Genomic DNA, 22532 nt, shown 5'->3' with positions numbered 1-22532 from the left:
CTGGACCTGGTGATTGCAGAGCTTTGATAATGGCTGGTACATCTGAATCCCAGCAGGGGAAAGTACCTTCAAAGGCTTCTTTGATGGCATGGAATGCAGAAACCCTTGAAATCCAGGTTCAAGGCTAGGAAGCCTTTTGGAGCGTCTCAGGGTGGGCTAAGGAACAGCAACCCTTGGATAGGGTTACCATATTTGCCCTAAGAAAAAAAAAAGACATGCCCCCGCCCCCTGTTGCACCCTACCCCACCCTGCTCCCTGTCACTTTGACCCCCCAAAAGAAAGCCAGATTCCCTCTCTCTCCCCCCACCCCCATGTAGATCCCATCCCCAATTTTCCAGCCTCCCTCCACCCACATGACTCTATTCACTACCTTCCCCTCCTTTACGTTAGTATGGTGTCCTAGTAGACTAGTCACCTGTTCGGGGCAGGAAAGAGCCCCCTCTTTCCTGCCGGGCGCATCTGCAGACTGTCTTTCTCCCGGCGCCGAGAGTTCAAGCAGTGACTTTGCAAGTACATAAGTACATAAGTACATAAGTAGTGCCATACTGGGAAAGACCAAAGGTCCATCTAGCCCAGCATCCTGTCACCGACAGTGGCCAATCCAGGTCAAGGGCACCTGGCACGCTCCCCAAACGTAAAAACATTCCAGACAAGTTATACCTAAAAATGCGGAATTTTTCCAAGTCCATTTAATAGCGGTCTATGGACTTGTCCTTTAGGAATCTATCTAACCCCTTTTTAAACTCCGTCAAGCTAACCGCCCGTACCACGTTCTCCGGCAATGAATTCCAGAGTCTAATTACACGTTGGGTGAAGAAAAATTTTCTCCGATTCGTTTTAAATTTACCACACTGTAGCTTCAACTCATGCCCTCTAGTCCTAGTATTTTTGGATAGCGTGAACAGTCGCTTCACATCCACCCGATCCATTCCACTCATTATTTTATACACTTCTATCATATCTCCCCTCAGCCGTCTCTTCTCCAAGCTGAAAAGCCCTAGCCTTCTCAGCCTCTCTTCATAGGAAAGTCGTCCCATCCCCACTATCATTTTCGTCGCCCTTCGCTGTACCTTTTCCAATTCTACTATATCTTTTTTGAGATACGGAGACCAGTACTGAACACAATACTCCAGGTGCGGTCGCACCATGGAGCGATACAACGGCATTATAACATCCGCACACCTGGACTCCATACCCTTCCTAATAACACCCAACATTCTATTCGCTTTCCTAGCCGCAGCAGCACACTGAGCAGAAGGTTTCAGCGTATCATCGACGACGACACCCAGATCCCTTTCTTGATCCGTAACTCCTAACGCGGAACCTTGCAAGACGTAGCTATAATTCGGGTTCCTCTTACCCACATGCATCACTTTGCACTTGTCAACATTGAACTTCATCTGCCACTTGCACGCCCATTCTCCCAGTCTCGCAAGGTCCTCCTGTAATCGTTCACATTCCTCCTGCGACTTGACGACCCTGAATAATTTTGTGTCATCGGCGAATTTAATTACCTCACTAGTTATTCCCATCTCTAGGTCATTTATAAATACATTAAAAAGCAACGGACCCAGCACAGACCCCTGCGGGACCCCACTAACTACCCTCCTCCACTGTGAGGCCGCTGCTTGAATTCTAGACCACCAGGGGCACCACACTAAGGTAAAGAAGGAGAGGGGAGGACACCGAGTCCTGCCTGCCTGTTCTTCTGCAAATTGGGACAAACAGGCAGGCTGGCAAAACCTGCCCGGTTGCTCGGCCGTGTCCTCAAAAGAGGACATGTCCGAGTAAAGCCGGACATATGGTAACCCTACCCTTGGGAGTAGCCACAGCTCAGGGAAGAAGAAAAGGACCTGTGGGGGCACTATTAGTGCCTAGGGTCAGGAAGAGGAGAGGCAGCCCTCTAGTGGGGATTCCTGGGACAGCTGAGGAGAGTTGATTGAGGTCTACAGAATCTTAAGTGTGTAGAACAAGTAGAAGTGAATCGATTTTTTTACTTTTTCAAAAAGTACAAAGACCAGGAGACACTCAATGAAATTGCATGGAAATGCTTAAAAATGCTTCTCTCCAAATTACTTGAGCGTGCTGTTCACTGCCGCTGCCTTGATTTTCTCTCCTCACATGCTATTCTTGACCCACTACAATCTGGTTTTCGCCCTCTCCACTCAACTGAAACTGCTCTTACTAAAGTCTCCAATGACCTATTACTGGCTAAATCCAGAGGTCTCTATTCCATCCTCATTCTTCTTGATCTTTCCGCTGCTTTTGACACTGTCGATCACAGCATACTCCTTGATATCCTGTCCTCACTTGGATTCCAGGGCTCTGTCCTTTCCTGGTTCTCTTCCTACCTCTCCCTCCGCACCTTTAGTGTTCACTCTGGTGGATCCTCTTCTACTTCTATCCCTCTGCCTGTCGGCGTACCTCAGGGTTCTGTTCTTGGTCCCCTCCTCTTTTCTATCTACACTTCTTCTCTTGGTTCATTAATCTTATCCCATGGCTTTTCCTACCATCTCTATGCTGATGACTCCCAAATCTACCTTTCTACCCCTGATATCTCACCTTGCATCCAAACCAAAGTTTCAGCGTGCTTGTCTGACATTGCTATCTGGATGTCTCAACGCCACCTGAAATTAAACATGACCAAAACCGAACTTCTCATTTTTCCCCCCAAACCCACCTCCCCACTCCCCCCGTTTTCCATTTCTGTTGATGGCTCTCTCATTCTCCCTGTCTCCTCGGCTCGAAACCTTGGGATCATCTTTGACTCTTCTCTCTCCTTCTCTGCTCACATCCAGCAGACCGCCAAGACCTGTCGTTTCTTTCTTTACAACATCCGTAAAATCCGCCCCTTTCTTTCCGAGCACTCTACCAAAACCCTCATCCACACCCTTGTCACCTCTCGTTTAGACTACTGCAATCTGCTTCTTGCTGGCCTCCCACTTAGTCACCTCTCCCCTCTCCAATCGGTTCAAAACTCTGCTGCCCGTCTCGTCTTCCGCCAGGGTCGCTTTATTCATACTACCCCTCTCCTCAAGTCGCTTCACTGGCTCCATATCCGTTTTCGCATCCTGTTCAAACTTCTTCTACTAACCTATAAATGTACTCACTCTGCTGCTCCCCAGTATCTCTCCACACTCGTCCTTCCCTACACCCCTTCCCATGCACTCCGCTCCATGGATAAATCCTTCTTATCTGTTCCCTTCTCCACTACTGCCAACTCCAGACTTTGCGCCTTCTGTCTCGCTGCACCCTACGCCTGGAATAAACTTCCTGAGCCCCTACGTCTTGTCCCTTCCTTGGCCACCTTTAAATCTAGACTGAAAGCCCATCTCTTTAACATTGCTTTTGACTCGTAACCACTTGTAACCACCTGCCTCCACCTACCCTCCTCCTTCCTGTACACAATAATTGATTTGCTTACTTTATTTTTTGTCTATTAGATTGTAAGCTCTTTGAGCAGGGACTGTCTTTCTTCTATGTTTGTGCAGCGCTGCGTATGCCTTGTAGCGCTATAGAAATGCTAAATAGTAGTAGTAGTAGGAGGAGGAAATATTTTTTTCACTCAACGAATAGTTAAGCTCTGGAACTCTTTGCTGGAGGGTGTAGTAACAATGGTTAGCGTATCTGGGTTTAAAAAAGGTTTGGACAAGTTCCTGGAGACAGACATAGGGAAGCCACGGCTTGCCCTGGGAATGGTAGCATGCAATATTACTACTATTTGGGTTTCTGCCAGGTACATGTGACCTGTATTGACCACTATTGGAAACAGGATACTGGGCTAGATAGACCAGTATGGCTATTCTTATATTCTTATAGCTTCAGTGATTAGACATACAGCATAGTTGTCATGACTTTGAGTATGGTAGGAATTGCACTTTGTAAGCCTAAGGCTAATTCTGAAAATGATGCATAGTTTTTTGCACTGTTTGGTAAACACAATGAGCCCAATATTCAGGTTCTGGTAGTTAGCCTGGCCTACTTCTGCAGTTGGCCCTGAGCTCGGATATTCAATGCTGGGCCGTTTCCAGTGACCGGCATTGAATATTTGTTTTATTTTTGACTGGTTCAAACTTACCTCGCCAAGCCAATATGGAGTGGAGGAGTAGCCTAGTGGTTTGGGTGGTGGACTTTGGTCCTGGGAAACTGAGGAACTGAGTTTGATTCCCGGCACAGGCAGCTCCTTGTGACTCTGGGCAAGTCACTGAACCCTCCATTGCCCACCGCATTGAGCCTGTCATGAGTGGGAAAGCGTGGGGTACAAATGTAATAAAAAAATAAATATTCAGTGCTGGCCAGTTAAGTTTGAACTGACCAAAGATGGGTCTGGTATTCAAATGGCCAAATATGGCTGCCAAGCTTAGCTGGCGATGCACTGAAAGTTGGTGGTGTTTATATTGCACAATATAACCGGCTGGCCGCTAGTCACGAATTTTCAGAGGATCATGGCCTGCCACGTCTTGCTGAAAATTCGTGGAGAGCCATTTATGGGGCATTTAACCGGCCAGGTGTCAATCCTGAATGGTTAAATGCTTTTGAATATTGGGGGGAATTATATTTAGCCTTCACAAACAGCATTACCCAGAGAATGAATACAGGATGGGCAGTGGCAGTATACTCATCTCCATTCTGTCCTGTCTGTGGTCCTTAGCAATAGGAAAATTACAAGCAAAAGGAAATTGGAAAATCTACAGAATACAGCCATTCGGCTTCCTTGCATTGCATGTAGGTCAGGTCATACTACGCCACTTCTCAAAAGCCACCATTGGCTTTAATTTTAGCTTTTATGGCTTTCTGATTTGTCTGCCCTTACCATTCCTTATTCTCCATCTTGACGTTTTGTGATATCTAAAAGATCACAGTGTGGTTCTTTCTGGACCCCAAATGCCTCAACTGGATTTAACTAGGCATTCTGCTTTTTATTTTATATCCCTCGCTTTATGGAACTCTTTGCCTCTAGTGGTTTTGTAGTGAGATGTCTCTTTAAAGGCTTTAAATCAGCATTAAAAATATGTTGGACAGACTGGATGGACGGTACAGGTCTTTATCTGCCGTCATCTACTATGTCACTATGTTTTTTTTCAGCAGGCCTATGGTATATGACTGGTTAAACTCTATTCATGCATGCCAAAAGGACAAGTGAATCCTGTGAATTAAGTTTTGTTATAATTATTTGTGATGTGTCTTTATCTGGATGCCTTGCCTAACAAAATAGTGTAGTTTTTTTTCACTTCATGTATTTTGGTCTGTACAACAGTTAAAAGCAGAATAGTAAATAATTTTGAAAAATATTTTGAAAGGATATCGTCTAAGGTTGAGAAGTCAGTTCAGCTTCATTTTAGTTGTAACGTTTAAGGTAGGTCTTACATTGTTTTGCTTTGTCTTGTAGTGTAATCTCTAAAACTATACAAATGATTCTCTGCTTTATATGTCAATCCAGCAGACAGTGTCCCTGCTCAAACAGTGACTAAATTATTCAGAAAAAGTAGCAGGTTCTGTGTCTTTGTAGCTTTGAATTCTCTTGGAAGATTGTATAGACCAGCCAGCATGTAAGGATACTGAGCTCTACTCTGATCTTTTATTAACCACCTGCTGTTAATTATTATACCTAAAACAAGTCAACCTTTGCTTTTTATTTTCTAGGCCGAAGAAGAACGTAACTATCATATTTTCTATCAGCTCTGCGCCTCCTCCAATCTTCCTGAGTTTAAAGAGCTAATGCTAAGTAAGTATTGCTTTACGATTTTGCATTACTAGAAAATAAATCTACTATATTGATTTACAGACATAAACCAGTAAAAGCTGCCAAAAGAAATGGCTAGGGAAACTAGATGTTCAGTCTTTGGAACCAATGGCTTAATTGTAAAAGTATAAACAGAGGGTGGTGATACTGTGTTAGCAACGCCAGCTAATGATCCATCTGGAGAATACTTTTAAAATAAATTTAAAAAGTTGGTGATTATAGTTCCTCCTCTTTGAATCTAGGGATGTCTGCAGAGGTGCACTGGGTTAAGCTGTAGCAGAGATGATTTAGAGGGGCATAATCGAAAGGGGCGCCCAAGTTTTCCTGAGGACGTCCCGGCGAAGGAGCGGGGAAACCCGTATTATCGAAACAAGATGGGCGGCCATCTTTCATTTCGATAATACGATCGGGGACGCCCAAATCTTAACATTTAGGTTGTCCCTAGAGATGGTCATCCTTAGACGTGGTCGTTTCTGATTTTCGGCGATAATGGAAACTAAGGACGCCCATCTCACAAACAACCAAATGCAAGTCCTTTGGTCGTGGAAGGAGCCAGCATTCGTAGTGCACTGGTCCCCCTCACATGCCAGGACACCAACCGAGTACCCTAGGGGGCACTGCAGTGGACTTCATAAATTGCTCCCAGGTGCATAGCTCCCTTACTTTGGGTGCTGAGCCCCCCAACCCCCCCCCCCCGACCCACTCCCCACAACTGTTCACCACTACCATAGCCATTATGGGTGAAGGGGGGCACCTAGATGGTGGGTACAATGGGTTTTGAAAGGCTCACATTTACCACCACAAGTGTAACAGGTATGGGGGGCTGGGCCTGGGTCCGCCTGCCTGAAGTGCACTGCACCCACTAAAACTGCTCCAGGGACCCGCATACTGCTGTCATGGAGCTGGGTATGACATTTGAGGCTAGCAACAAATATTTTTAAAAGTTTTTTTTGAGGGTGGGAGGGGGTTAGTGACCACTTGGGGAGTAAGGGGAGGTCATCCCTGATTTCCTCCGGTGGTCATCTGGTCAGTTTGGGCACCTTTTCACGGCTTGGTCGTAACAAAAACTGGACCAAGTAAAGTCGCCCAAGTGCTCGTCAGGGACGTCCTTTTTTTTTTTCCATTATGGGTCGAGGACGCCCATGTGTTAGGCACGCCCAAGTCCTGTCTTTGCTACACCTCCGACACGCCTCCAGGAACTGTGGTCGTCCCCGCAACAGAAAGCAGTTGGGGATGCCCAAAATTAGCTTTCGATTATGCCGATTTGGGCGACCCTGGGAGAAGGACGCCCATCTCCCAATTTGTGTCAAAAGATGGGCGTCCTTCTCTTTCGAAAATAAGCCTGTTATTAAAGTACTTTTTCATCCTGCAGAATGAAACTTCAGACAGTTCATGTCTGCAGTTCTATATATGTATGAGTGAGTTTATAGAACACTGCCCCTCACTCTTAAGAGAAGTCCCTCTGATAGCCTGGGCTACCTTAGGAGCACTGGTCCTGCCACGGGAGGAAGTGAGCCGGGAGGGGCGGAGCAATACCAGGAAGTTAAAAGAAAGGGCCAGGCTGAGGTTAAGGAGGCCCAGGAAAGGAAGACCTGACGCTCCAGTCTATGCCCTGACTGAATATGTCTAGATGCTGTGACCTGGCTGAAGTAAATCAACCTTGTGCTTTTGTTAAGACTAGTAAGCTTTGCGGAGATCTGGCTGAAGCCTGACCTGGACCTCTGAGAGAAACCCAAGAACTATATGCTGTGTTTGGGGCATAGCAACCCCGGCAGTCATAAAATGTGTTAGGTCTGCCGCTAGAGGCCTGCTTAATAACTGTGTTTCCTGAACTGCAGACGTTTACCCACAGTATGTCTCTGGCCCTGTGAAGGACCAGGCCCAGAGATTCCTTTAAATAAATACTTATTTTGTGTACATTCCTTGCCTGGCTGCATTATTTCACCGGCCCATTCCCAACCCTTGCTTGGGGTCTCACAATATGCAGGACTGTCCATGAAAGTTTAGACACCTTACTCAAGTGCTTAAAGTGGGGCTCACTATTCAGAAAAAGTTAGAACTCCATTGTTTTTATTGGATTTGTTTTGTTATATTAATGTTATATTACTTTCAACACCTTAAAATAGGTTCGGAGTGCATTCAGTGGCGTACCAAGGGGGGGGGGCGGTCCGCCCCGGGTGCATGCTGCTGGGGGGGGGGGGGGGGCGCACCTGTCCGCTACGTTCGTTCTGTGCTCCCTCTGCCCCGGAACAGGTTACTTCCTGTTCCGGGGCAGAGGGAGCATGGAAACGAACGAAGTGGACAGGCGCGCGGCACCCCCCCCCCCCCCCCAGCGGCTTGCACCCGGGGGGGGGGGGGTTTCTTTCGCCGGGGGTGGGGGGGGTCGTGCTGCACCCGGGGGGCGGGGCGCATCGGCGATCCGCCCCGGGTGTCAGCCCCCCTAGGAACGCCACTGAGTGCATTACAATGTAAAGTAAAACCAGTCAACCAGACTGGGAGCTTACACTGTCAAGAAAAATTACAGTACAATAACTATGCAATATCTAATTAGGTAATAAATACCTTCTAAATAAATTTGTATTCAACATTATACAAAAAATTAAATCATTTGATTGGCTTTTCCCTAAAGCAGGTAAGGAGCTCCAAATTTGAAATGGCTGTAAGAGAATAAGGCTGTAAAATATTTCTTAAAACGGAATCTTTTGAAAGAAAGTGCAGATATATCTAATCTATTACGAGTATCATACTTGAAGAACGTGTATTAATCAGGGATAGCCTATAACTTGGTGCCATAGCCACAAATATGAACTAAACAGCAATGCTGTTGTACTATAAATGCCAAACGGGGTTTGCAGGAATCCCACAGAGTCCGTGGGAATCACTTCCTTGGCTGCAGGAATGCAGTGGGAATCTCCTCTGGGTTTGCAGGACGCCCGCAAGAATGGAAGAAGTTCCTGCGGGATTCACGTGGAAGGCGGCTAGCCTCGCTCTCATCTTGTCAGTCTAGTGTCACCTCCGCCTCCTTGCCTGAGTGCACTGTGCACGCAGTCAGAAGTCTCCCATAACCCTCTGCTCCCAGCCCAGACTGAGTTGACGCAGGGCAGATCCAAGCCATGGTGCACGAGGCACGAGCTAGCTCAGCATCAGAGAGGCCTGGCACGTGCATGTAGTGACTTCAGTTAGCAAGAGTGCCAGCAAATCAGTCTGTCTGTCAGTCTCTCATTCACTGGCACTGTTGCTAACGGTTGCCACCACATGCACAGACCCAGTGGTGTGCTGGTAAATGTACGTAACTGTAAAGATAAAGGGAGACGACGGGAAGGTGTCAATAAAGGGGTATCCTTTTACAAATCAAGTAGGTGCGTACAAAATTGCCTTGGCATTTATAGTATACACATAAACGTTGGCATTCAGAAAATATGTGAGTCAATATTTAGCAGGAGCAACATATGTCTACATACCTTCCCTATAACCCTCTCAGATAATGAATGGGGAATGGGACTTATATATATATTTATTTATTTATTGCATTTGTATCCCACGTTTTCCCACCTCTTTGCAGGCTCAATGTGGCTTACAATACATTATGGATACTGGAAATAAGAAGAGAATCTACATTTGGTTTTACAGAAGGATTTTGGGTTACATGGTTGTGACATACAAGATAGTGGTATAGCAGAAGACATATTAAGACATTAGACAAGATAGTGGTAGAGGACATTCTAAGACATTAGGCGCTATAAGACGTTCTGGGTATATTAGGAGATAGTTACATGTGTTGATCTTTGTGGTATTTCGTGTCAAAGAGATGAGTCTTCAGTAGTTTACGGAAGTTGATCAGTTCGTAGGTCGCTTTCAGGTTGCGTGGTAACGCATTCTAGAGTTGTGTGCTCATATAGGAGAAGGTAGATGCATGCATTAGTTTGTATTTCAGACCTTTGCAGTTGGGAAAATGAAGATTAAGGAATTTACGAGAAGATTTTTTTGCATTCCTGGGTGGCAGGTCTATTAGGTCTTCAAGAGATCAATCCGAGACAAGGGGTGAGATGCTCCAGGAAAGCTTTCCTGGAGCATCTCACCCCTTGTCTCGGATTGATCTCTTGAAGTTGTGTTTTTCCACTTTTTTCTTTTTTGTTGAACTTTTGTGGAAACTTCGAACCCCTTTTTGTTTCTGAGGTCTATTAGGTCTGACATGTAGGCTGGAGCATGTCAGACCTTTCTGTGGTTTTTCCAATTACATTCAAAGCGGTTTACATATTATATACAGGTACTTATTTGTACCAGGGGCAATGGAGGGTTAAGTGACTTGCCCAGAGTCACAAGGAGCTGCAGTGGGAATCGAACCCAGTTCCCCAGGATCAGAGTCCGCTGCGCTAACCACTAGGCTACTCCTCCACTCCAGTGAACTGAAGTCATATAAACTAAAAATAAAATAAAATTCAGTGAGTGAAGGTGATTGTGTCACATCTAGACACTGCAGATGAATGAAGCAGTCAGATGTATAATAGTTAAAGCTGTGTAGGAGAAAAGTGCAAGCCCAGATCATGACACTTAAGTGGTAATAATATTGGAAAGCATAATGATTTATAGCCGAGTGAAAATTATTTTAAAAAAGATTTACTGCCCATAATGCTAATCATAGCTCCCACAAACTAATTCAGTCTCACAGAATAATTTGGATTTGGGGACACACACAAGACTTTTTTTTTTTTTTTTTGAAACGTTGCTGGTAGGTACCACTACTACAAGACAGTAGCGTGATGACTCTAAGCCACCGTGAAACTTCCCGTAAACTAAAATCTGAGAACGCACAGGAAAATTGTCTTTTAGAAACCTGTACCTTTTAAAACTGTTGATCTCCGGCAGCGAACAGGAGCAACTGAGTACACTACTCGTGGTGGCCCAACAGCCTTCCCTCTGGCTTATTCCCACCTCTGAGGATACAGGAAGTCGCGTCACTGAGAAGGCTGTGCAGCTGGTGCGAGCTGTGTCACTGGCTACTCGTGCTCGCTGCTGGCGAAGAACTGGTTTTTTTAAAAGGTACACAGGCGGGGGATCAAATCGAAGTATCCAGTTTTTAAAAAATTTGATTCGAATGGATTCGCCAAAAATGAATTGGCAAATCGATTCGGATCGCAAATTGGACAGCACTACAGCATGGTGCAGGAGCATAGGAGGATCGCTTTTGTACCAGCTGATCTGGTGCAAGAACTGGTTTGCAAAATTAAAAAAAAAAATAACAACCAGTGTGAGCCGGCTCTAGCAGACCACTGCACGCACCAGTAGGTCTTCAGCGAATATTCTAGAATCCAGAGATTTGACTATCCCATTTGTGCATGTGTGTGCTAGGGAGGGAGTCTAGAAGTCAGTGTAGCAGCATGACTTCCCTCTGCTTACTAGGCCTAAAGCAATGGTGAGGATGAGGAATTCCAAGGTACAGTAAATGTTCCCTCCCATTTGTCTTGCTTGGTTCAGCTCTGCAGGCAGCTTAAGTTGTGTTGAATGCAGGGGTGTAGCCAGATCTCGCAGTGGGAGGGGGCCAGAGGGGAGGGGGCCTCCGCCTCCCCTACACTGCCTCCCCACTGCAAATACCTTGGCTGGCGGGGGTCCCCAACCCCTGCCAGCCGAAGCCTTTGTCCAGTGGCAGTCTCCAGCACCGCCGCATTGCCTGCCTGCCCTGCTCTCGCTTCCCCTCACATTCTGCACGCTGCTTTTAGTGAAATTGAGCTTGCTCAGTTTCACTAAAAGGAGCGTGCCGGATGTGAGGAGAAATGAGAGCAGGGTAGGCAATGCGGTGGCGCTAGAGACCGCCACTGGATGAAGGCTTCAGCTGGCGGGGATTGGGGACCCCCATCAGCAAAAATAGGGGCCCAGAAGAAATTTAGAGGGGCCCAGGCCCCTGTGGCCCCACCTAGCTATGCCACTGGTTGAATGTGTTGGTGCATTAGTCATATTTCACGTTAAATCTCAGCACCCGGAAGGAACTCATGGTTATAAATGCCAGAAAGTTCATTGTGCAAAGATTTTGACTGCCTTGCAAGGTGACAGGGACATAAATCCTCTCGTGCTGAATCATGTAAAGAAGCGGCACATTGTGGGGAAACGTGCTAGCGATTAAACTCCTAAGGATCTTACATTTTGAGATTGAAAAACAATACTTATGATTGATAACTGCACATTAATAGTGGCTGCAGGAGCTAAACCGATCAGGGCTGTGGTTTCCATTATTTGGTTAGAGAAGACATATGGAGGATGGATGACATTTAAATAGAATATATTTTTCGCATGCTAGTTAATAAAAGGAAAGGACAACTTTTTACTTGGATTCCAGTCCTGCTTTTTTGTGCTACCACAAGCAAATCACAGCATCTCTGTGGGTAACAGTTCATAAAGTTATATATTCACTGCTAGTTCTATATCATAATAAGGGCCAGAATTATTAAAGTACTAGTACAAAAGGCCCGTTTCTGTTTCAAAAGGAAACGGGCGCTAGCAAGGTTTTCCTCTGAGTGTGTATGTTTGAGGGAGTGTATGTGAGAGTAACTGTATGAGAGAGGCTTCTGTTCCTGCTGCTGTGCATTCCCAGTGTTGTGCTGATTCGCTGCTCCCTGTATCGTGGCTCCACCCCTCTGCCTTCTACTGGCCAATCTGGTGTGGGTTGTATGATGTCACTATCTACTACATGAGGGACACCACCTCCAGCGGAAACAATGGTTCCAGGCAGCCTCAGAACGTTGGAGGTGAGAATTATTATATAGGATTTCTCTCATTAAGGAAGGGGGGGGGGGGGTGGAGTTATCAATATGTATTTCTATTAAGTCAGGTTATTTTATCACAGGGTTGCATTTTAAGCAATGGAACAGTAGCCCACGTAGATAACTTTCCCCCTTAGTATGTCTGGAGAAAATGCTTAGTTACTTCTGAGTTTTAGCAAGGTCTGTCTGTCAAAGTGCCTCCGACTGCAGAAAAATTGTCCCTAAAGAGGCCATATACATATTAAACAATAAAGCCGAAAGGGCAGAACCTTGCGGGACAGCCTTTTCTAACCTTATCGCCTGGGAAACTTGTCCTTCACTCCTCACGTGCAAAGCAAGTCCTACTAAATAGGAAACAAACCACTTTAAACACTTGCTGTTTCATCCCTAACCTACTTAATTTAGATAACAACATCTGGACATATCTAGGGATATCAGACAAAAACATTTAAAAAAAAAATCAAATCCTCGACTTACCTCATCAGCTGTAGATAACAATAAAGACTCAAGTCCATGAGCTCTACGAAAGCCAAACTGACAAACATCCAAACCATTGGTGCAATTCAGTTTTTTTCCCCTATACTTTCCCTAAAAAGGGATCGACTGAAATAGATCTAAAATTACTCACAACAGAAACATCTAACCCTTGTTTCTTCAATACTGGATTAACTGCTGCTCATTTACAATCATCATTTATCACAGTCCTCTCTTTCCTCAACTCCCCTCCCCCTTCCCCACAGTTCAGCATCTCCCCCCTCTCTCTTTGTTCTTCCCCCCCCCTCCCGGTCTGGTCTACTTTAACTTGTCTTGTAGTGGTCCCTGTTGGGGCAGTCAAGGGCGTATCTGCGTGGGGCCACAGGGGCCTGGGCCCCCGCAGATTTCGCCCTGGACCCCCCTACCATGGACCCTCTCCCCCTCCCTCCCGCCCGCCACCAACCCGTCGCTGATCTTTGCTGGCGGGGGACCCCAAGCCCCCGCCAGCCGAAGTCCTCTCTTCCGTGCAGGATGCAAGTTGCAACGCTTCGCTTCCTGTTCTTCTCAGTCTGACGTACTGCACATACAAGTGCAGGACGTCAGACTCAGAATTTGGAACTCAGTCTGACGTCCTGCGCGTTGTACGTGCAGGACGTCAGACTGAGAGGAACAGGAAGCATTGCAACTTGCAGCCTGCATGGAAGAGAGGACCTCGGCTGGCGGGGGGTTGGGGTCCCCCGCCAGCAAAGGTAAGTGACAGCAGCGGGGGAGGGTTGGCGGTGGTGGGAGGGGGTGGAGAGTGTCATTGGTGGCGAGGGGGGGGGGGCTGGCAGTGGCGGGGGGGGGGGGACTAAAATGTTCCCTCTGGCTCTGGCCCCCCCTATCGCCAGAGTCCAGATACGCCCCTGGTGGCAGTGATACACATATGCTGCCTATATTCTCCAGATCTTTCTCTCTGATCTGCCCCACAAATTTGGAAACAGGAAGTTGTATCAGAGGGGGCAGGGTGGATCAGAAGGAAAGCTCCACAGCAGGACGCAGGCAGCATATTGGTATAGCTGCCACTACCAGTGTCCGATACAAGGCAGCATAGATTGGGGAGGGGGAGAAATTGAGAGAGGGAGAGATGCTGGTTTGTGCCGTGGACCAGAGAGAGGGAGATACGCTGGGAGGAGACACAGGGAGATCATGCTGAAGATGCTGCAGTGTAATTTTATTATCTGCAATTATTTTTTTAATCATGACTAATAAATAACACTTTAATCACTTCGCTCTGGTCAATCATCGCTTCTGTACCTCCTTCCGCTTTCTCTGATCTGTTTAGATTCCATCAGAGAATGAGCATTTGCTTTCGCTGCTCCTAAGCTTTGGAAGTCCCTCCCCCTGGAAATGAGAATAGAATCATCATCTTTTGTTGCTTTTAAAAACAGCTTAAACCTTGTTTTTTTTTCTCTCAAACTTTTTCTATTGGATATTCTTTAAATGTTTTTTTTTTCTTCACTTCTCCTTCTCTTCACCTTGATTTTTTTTAATGTAAACCATTAAGCTACATTTTCAGTGCAATTTGTGGTATACCAAGTTTTAATAATAAAATAAATTACCACAAGAAAACACACACGAAGAAAATGTGATTTAAAATATTGTGGGGGTCTTTTACAAAGCGGCGGTAAAGCTGCATATACTTTAACATTGAATAGGTTGAGGGTAATTTTATAACAGATTTGAGGTCAAGAGGATTCCTATTTTTATAGTGACACAAGTCTTTATAACATACTAGTAAAAAAAGGCCCGTTTCTGATAGAAATGAAATGGGTGCTAGCAAGATTTTCCTCGCAGTTGCAGCTTGGCCTCCTGCCTCCCTCCCTGTCATGTGAATTCCAGGCCCCCCTTCCTGTCCTCGGAGTTCCATGCTCCCCTCTCCTCGGAGTTCCAGCTCTCCCTCCCTCCCTTGGTCTCTGTCTTTGGAGTTCCACCTCCCCCCCCCCCCCGCATGTCCGTCCCTCTCTCTCCTCGGAATTCCAGGCCCCTTCCTCTCTGAGTTCCATGGCCCCCTACCTCCCTCCCTCCCTGTCCTCTGCGTTCCAGGGCCCCCTCCCCTTCGAGTTCCAGGATCGGCCCTCCCCTTCAAGCTCCAGGACCTCCTCCCCCTTCCAGTTCCAGGACCCCTCCCCCTCCCTCTCCTCCCTGCCCTCCAAGTTCCATGCTCCCCCTGTCATCTGAGTTCTACACCACCCACCCCCGCGCCTCCCTCCCTCTCTCTCTGTGCCCTCCGAGTGGAAGCAGGATGTGTGAGGCTGCCCCTCCCCTTTGTAAGTGCCGGCTGTTAGAATTTAGGGGCACTAGACAGGGTTGTCCCTTATCTCCATTATTATTTAATATAGCCCTTGAACCATTATTAACAGCGATTCGTCAACACCCCCTTATCAGTGGCGTTAAAATCGGCCAACAAAACATTAAATTAGCTGCGTAAGCAGATGATGTCCTACTATTCACCTCGCCTACATCAATCCCTCACATACTGTGTTTAATATCTAAATATGCCAAAATATCCGGTTATAAATTAAATACCGCAAAAACGGAACTTTTGCCCATAAATTGTGTTCATCTGAAACATATTATTCAACAATATAATTTTCAATGGAATGATAATCAAATTAAGTATTTGGGAGTTTTATTTAGCCCCACTATTGAGGACACTATTAAATATAACTCTGAAAATATAATTAAAATTACTGAATTACTAACTCAAAAATGGTCACCATTAAGGCTTAATTGGTGGGGTAGACTAGAAACCATAAAAATGATGATAGTGCCAAAAATTAACTACATTCTTAGCATGCTACCTATGTTACTAAATCCAACAACATATAAGAAGGTTGAAGCTAAATTAGTACAATTTTTATGGAATAATAAAACACCTAGAATTTCAGTTAAAAAATTGAAGGCATGTCCACTAAAAGGTGGTGTCAATTTTCCTAGTTTCTATGATTATCACATATCTTTTCTCCTAAAGCAAAACTCAGCATTTATGTATGATAAAGAAAAACTCAACACCTCATCATGGTTCCAGATTGAAATGCTAAAGCAACCAGACACACCCACACATTTCTTCCCTTGGTCTCAAAAGACTAATGTTTCTTCTAATGTTTTGTTTAAAACTCTTAGAACTGTTTTTAATGAACTTGATTCAGTTGTCACACATCCCATAACACATACTATGTACATCCCAATTTGGAACAATCCAAAATTAACAATTGTTGCATAAATTGGAATACTTGGAAAAAAGCTGGTATATGGACTCTCAATGATGTTATAAAAGATAATTCTTGCCTACCTTTTGCCCAAATAAGTATAAAATATGTTCTTAAAAGTTCTCAATACTACAAATGGGTTCAACTCAAACACTGTGTAACTAACTCCGTAGATATAAAAAAAATTAACTACTGATTACCCTTCTTGTTGGCAACTTTGCAAGTCTTTTATGACTTCCAAAAAAGTCGCATCTAAATGGTCCAAAATACTACAGTTAGCTAAATTCAAAGAACCTACTAATACCATGCAATCATGGGAATGCGATCTAAATGCCCAACTAGATGAAAAAACTTGGGAAAAATTTTGGTTTAAAATTACTCATACCACCAAATCAGCGTCCATTTCACAATCTATGTTCTACTTAGCACACAGAGCCCTATGGACTCCTGCTAAACTCGCCAAATTGAACACAATAAAACCAAAAAACAGTGTGAATAAATGCTGGACCTGTGAAAAAGATGTTGGAAATCTTAAACATATCATCTATTCTTGCCCATATATTCAAGAATATTGGAATTCTGTATGGGACACAATATCTTCCACCTTGAATATTCAAGATGTTTTATCATATAATATAGTTATATGTGGATCACTAATGTTACAATCATCAGTAGACAAATATCAAGCACAATTACTGGATTTAATGTTACATCAAGCCCTTAGAACACTTTTCTTTTGTTGGAAAGATCTTGAAAAAAGTAACTTATTTATCATGGTGGAATTCTGTGTGTATTTTAGCTAAATATGAATATGCTGCGGCTGAAAAACATAACTCGCTTGTTAAGTACTAAACTCACTACGTAATAACCTTTGTCAGAATTGAAATTATGTATTACTCCTGTGACTTATGATTATGATCTGTTATCGAAATAAGCCCTAACTTGAACATGTATGCTGATGCTTGTTACTGTTAACTTGTTAAGCTGGCTAATTGCTTTATTTTAGCCATTTGTTATTTATAAAACACAATAAAAATATTGGAACTAAAAAAGAATTTACGGGTGCCTTTTTTTAAAGAATACACCTAAATAGAAGAGTGCGTAAATTCCAATTGCCAATTAGTGCTGATGATTGGTTGTTATTGGCCAATTATCACTGGCTCATTGCTCAGTTAAGGTGCGTGGTTAAACTGTGTTAAATATTAGCGCCGAGTGGGTTTGGACATCTTAAATAGGTGCTGTGTTATGAAATTATGTCCGACATGTCTCAGTACAGCACTGCCTACATCTGGTAGTCCCACACAGATAATAATCATTGCATTATAAAAAAAAAAAGAAAAGAAAAAAAGGTTAAGAATTCAGCATTTGATCACATGTCTAAATGTTTCTTTGTTGTTGTTGGGTTTGTTTGTGTTTTTTGTACAGACATAGTGGTTACTAGTATTTTGTGGCTCTAGTACTGAAGGACATGCCATTGTATGATTTCAAAAGTGGCCTTACAGACACTTGCAGAGAAACAGCACTATATCATATCTTTGCATTGTTGTGGATCTGAGTGCTGTAACCTGCGCAGCAGATTTCACATCAGTTTCTTTGTTTTTGTTCCAGCTATCTGCCAGTGCTGTAGGTGATAAACGGCTTCTTTTTAGGCTCCATTAATATTGTGCATGGGAGGAAAATAACATTGTTAGATTCTGTTCGCCCTTCACTGTAGGCTGGCCATCCTCATTGCTAGAAGAGTAATCACAATGATGAGCAAGGGAAAAGTGTTTGTTAATTTATCCATGTAAGCAAGACCCTCTATAGTGTAAAGAGAAAACCGTCCTTATGTTTTATAAGGTTGTTTCCTAATAGCAGAAGTCTTTCAGAGCCATTGCTGGAAGTCTGGTCTGCCATTTAAAAAAAGCCGAGACAGCAGGAAAAAGTGGACATCTTTCCTGCCCCAGAGAAGCCACTAGACCACCAGGGTACCTTAAGGTATGTTCCAGGAGGGGCACCCTGTGGCTCTGGGAAGGACACTTCCGTGGGGATCTCGTAAGGCCTGGGTCTATCCCTTCGGGATCCCCATGGGAATCCCACTATCCTTGCTCCCTTTCAGCTGTCTACTCTGAAAGCCCAATGCTGAAAACTCTGGCACTGTACGGAACAGTGCCGGAAAAATACTGCTGGAACAGCGTGGCAAAAGAACTCCCTAATGCTCAGTGCTAATAGTATGCAAATATAGGCGCACCGTTAGCACTGAGAATTAGGCGCATACCCTGAAGAGTTGTGCATTGATACAGCTCTTGAGCGCATGCCTAGTCAAACTGAGAAAGTCAGAGTGAGGAAGAGGTGGAGGAGGAAGAGCTGCTGGTTGCCTGTGTCACCGCCTGCATCAGAGCCAGAGGCTCCAGACATTTCCACTGGCTGGTGTGTGTTCTGAGGATCGGGACTGCAAATGTAGAGAGAGAATGGCGAGGGGAAAAAAAAACCAAGAGGGACTGAGCAGGAGATTTAAGGAAAGGAAATGCTAGCAATTTCCTAAGTAGAGGAGTGTGGTAGCCATGTTAGTCCACGCTTAAGGTTATCAATAGAAATCAAACAAAATAAAACATGGAAAAGAAAATAAGATGATACCTTTTTTATTGGACATAACTTAATACATTTCTTGATTAGCTTTCGAAGGTTGCCCTTCTTCGTCAGATCGGAAATAAGCAAATGTGCTAGCTGACAGTGTATATAAGTGAAAACATTCAAGCATTACTATGACAGTCTGACAGGGTGGGAGGATGGGGGTGGGTAGGAGGTATGCATGGGGACATCAAAGCATATCATTGATATTCTAACAGGATGGGTGTGGATAATTGAGGGGTGGGGTGATCAACAGAGAAATACAGCTTTATGGTTTATAATGGGCTAGGAACCCCAGATCCTTGTTAAGTCCTTTCTGTTGGGTGTTAAAATATTCAATCATTCTGACTTCAAAGGTCTTACTTTCTTGTATGGTTTTATGTTTAAATCATATTTATTCAAACCAAATACACAGTAATAGAACTGTTTTGTTACAGAAATGGAGTTTTTACATTTTCTCCCCTTTCCCCCCCCCCCACTCCCCCCCTCCCTTCCCCTTCCCGTATAGTAATATCACACTGTTCATACATTCAACAAATAACTTCGTGCAGATGGAGTTAATGTATTCCACAGGGGCGCCCACAGTTGTTGAAATTTTTCCCCTGCCCGTGATTCAAAGTTAACAATCTCTACCCTCTCTACCCGCATCATCAACAACATTTTCGAACGCCACTGTTGCAGGGAGGGTACTCTAGTGGTCAGCCACTCCATTAAAATAGTCTGTTTGCCAACTATTACAGATCTTGTCACAAACGCTGTAAAGCCCTTCACCAGTGGCTGCCGCAATTGGGGTTGTCCAAACAACAGCACCGGATCATAGTTCCAACGTTGATGCCAGATGTCATTAACATAATTTATAATAACTTTCCAGAATCCCTGTATGCTTTTGCATGTCCAAAACATGTGTCCCAAATTGGCGCCTTCCGCTCCACACTTCGGGCATTCCCCCCAGGGCGACAGACCCATATAGAACGCTCTTCTAGGGGGGATATGCAGCCGAAAAGCAAATTTGTACTGTAATTCCCAATGTGCAGACTGATACGTCACTCTTCTGACTGATAGCACATGAGACCGCACCAAAGCTGGTGTAACTTCTGTTTCCAAATCTGCTGTCCACTGTTGGGATAAAGTTTTATAATCCGGTTCTGGCATAGTGTCTTTTATGTGCCTGTGGTGATGGGAAAGTGGCACCTTATGCTGGGCCCCCAGGGAGAAAGCCGACGCAAGTTCCTCCTGAGCATCCTCCGCCAGGTGTTCCCAGGGCAGAGACATCACATAATGCTTTAACTGTTCATAATGGAATCGCTCCCTTTCAAGAAGACCATATTCTGTTTTCAGGGCCTCAAACGATTTCATGTGCCCTTCCCGGGTCAGCACCTGCAGTAAGTACTCCAATCCCCGCTTTTTCCATTTCCTGAATGTCCCATACATACTGCTCGGCCTAAAGGCCAGGTTGTCACAAATGGGCAAATATGGCGAGATCTTTGTTGAAAAATGATGCATCCTGCTAACCCATTTCCAGGTTGCTGCCGCTGTTCTCATAATCAGGGATTGTTGCAAGACCTGTGGTACGGGTGCCCCAGTCGAGTGTAAGTAATTGCTAAAATGAGTCCCTAAAGTTAAACTCAGTTCCACAGCAGTATCTGAAAAGTCACTTATTCCTCGGAACCAATCGTTTATATTTCTCATTCCACAAGCCACATTGAAGTACCGCACACTCAAAAGTCCTAATCCTCCATACTCCACTGGCACGCACAACACCTTCATCGGCAAGCGAGCTTTTTTGCCCCGCCATAAGTAATGTTGAATCATTCTATCCAGTTTTTTCTCATCCTTCTTCTTCAGGTATAACGGCATTGTTTGTAGAACATATAGCCACCTCGGGGCCATTACCATGTTGTATAGGGCTATTCTGCCCAACAAAGAGAGAGGCAGTGTTGTCCACGTTTGTAGGCTATTTCTAGTATCTGTTAGCAGTCTTTGTATGTTAAGGTCATAGAGTTCTTTACTCTCTGCAGAAACCAAGACTCCCAAATATTTGAATTTACCTTGAGCTACCTGGAAAGGTATCTGCCCCCCCCCTGCTCCCCCCTCTCCCTCTCCCCCCACCTGCAGCACCACTGATTTTGATACATTTAACTTAAATCCTGAAATATGACCATACTGTCTAATACGTTCTAATAGAACCTTTGTAGATCTCTGCGGGTTGGTCAGCGTTAGCAATAGGTCATCCGCATATGCCAGCACTTTAATTGACCGCTCCCCCACCTGGACCCCTTCTACTTTCTGCTCCGCCTTCAGCGTGCGCAGCAGAGGCTCCAATGCCAGCACAAACAGCAGGGGAGAGAGGGGGCAACCCTGCCTTGTGCCCCGCTTTATTTCGAATTCGTTACCTTTCATGCCATTAACTAACACTCGCGCTGTGGGGTGACAGTAGAGAACCCTAATTATGTCTAGAAATTTGCTAGTGATACCCATATGTTCAAGCGCCTGAAATAGGTAACCCCATTGCACCCGATCAAACGCTTTTTCCGCGTCTAGGCTTAATATCCAAGCCGGCTCAGCTTTCTCTATGCATACCGCCATTGCCATAAGCAATCTGCGAACATTTTGTGTAGATTGCCGACCTCTCACAAACCCCACCTGTTCAGTACCTATCAATCGAGGTAGGCAGTCAGCTAGTCTTTCAGCCATCACTTTGGCTAAGATTTTAATATCTACATTAAGTAGTGAAATCGGCCTGTATGCGTCTGCACTGTCTGGTGACCTGCCCGGCTTGGGAAGTAATGTAATTAGAGCCTGGTTTGCATATGCAGGGAATTGGCCCGTATCTATTACACCCTCATAGTACTCCAACAAGGAGGCCAACGCTTCCGGGGCCAGCATTTTATAATATTCCCCCGTATACCCATCCGGGCCCGGAGCCGACCTAAGCTTTAACCCCTTAATCGTTCTTTTCAGTTCCTCTAAGGTCAAAGGAGCGTTCAAACCTTCTTGTTCTTCTTCAGTTAGCCTATCCAAGCCAGCTTTCCTCAAGTATTGCTCTATTATTTGTGCTTCACTTGAGGGCCCAGCTGTATATAGTTTGGCATAATGCTCATCAAATATTTGTGCAATTTCCTCCCTAGAGTGTACCAAGGACCCCGCCTGATTCCTGACCGCTACTATGGCCCTAGACCCCCCCCAATTCTTGATCACTTTTACCAACAAGGGTCCTGCTTTATTCCCAAATCTACTTAGCTTATATTTATAATATATAGCGGATCGTGTCTCTCGCTCATGCAGGAGGGTGTTCAACGCTATCTGGACCGCCCGCACTCTTTCTAAAGACTCAGGAGTGGGTTTACGCATGTGTGTGCGTCTAGCTCTCTGAAATTGCTTCTCTAGGTGTAGGATACTAGCTTGTTGTCGCTTACGCCGGGCACTACAATATGCAATAATATCTCCCCGTATCACAGCCTTGGAAGCACTCCAAAACAGCACCGGTTGTGTTTCTGCATGAACCCCATTAGTATTAAAATATGTGTCCCACTTCTCCTGTAAATATGTCTGAAAGCGCGCATCCCCATGTAGATATGCCGGGAACTGCCATCCCTTACCCCCTTCCCTATCCGCCGGGACAGCCATATCCAGCCACACCAGCGCATGGTCAGAGACTTCCTCCGGACCCACCTCTGTGGCCCGCATCCAGGGAAACAT

At 45.0% G+C, this 22532-nt stretch overlaps 1 protein-coding gene across 1 annotated transcript in view; it reads left to right on the top strand.

The window, feature by feature from the left end:
• Positions 1–18431, top strand: part of LOC115459418 (unconventional myosin-Vb-like) — a 41684-nt gene extending 23253 nt beyond the window's left edge. Inside the window, exons 4-5 of the mRNA XM_030189245.1 lie at positions 5644–5725; positions 18322–18431. Of these exons, the coding sequence (XP_030045105.1) occupies positions 5644–5725; positions 18322–18431 (192 nt within the window). The remainder of the gene's footprint in view (positions 1–5643; positions 5726–18321) is intronic.
• The last annotated feature ends 4101 nt before the right edge of the window (positions 18432–22532 follow it).

The sequence above is a fragment of the Microcaecilia unicolor genome, unplaced genomic scaffold, assembly GCF_901765095.1.
Source record: "Microcaecilia unicolor unplaced genomic scaffold, aMicUni1.1, whole genome shotgun sequence".
Classification (NCBI taxonomy): Eukaryota; Metazoa; Chordata; class Amphibia; order Gymnophiona; family Siphonopidae; genus Microcaecilia; species Microcaecilia unicolor.
The sequence above is the reverse complement of the archived record's forward strand: the minus strand, read 5'-3'. Positions and strand labels throughout refer to the sequence as shown.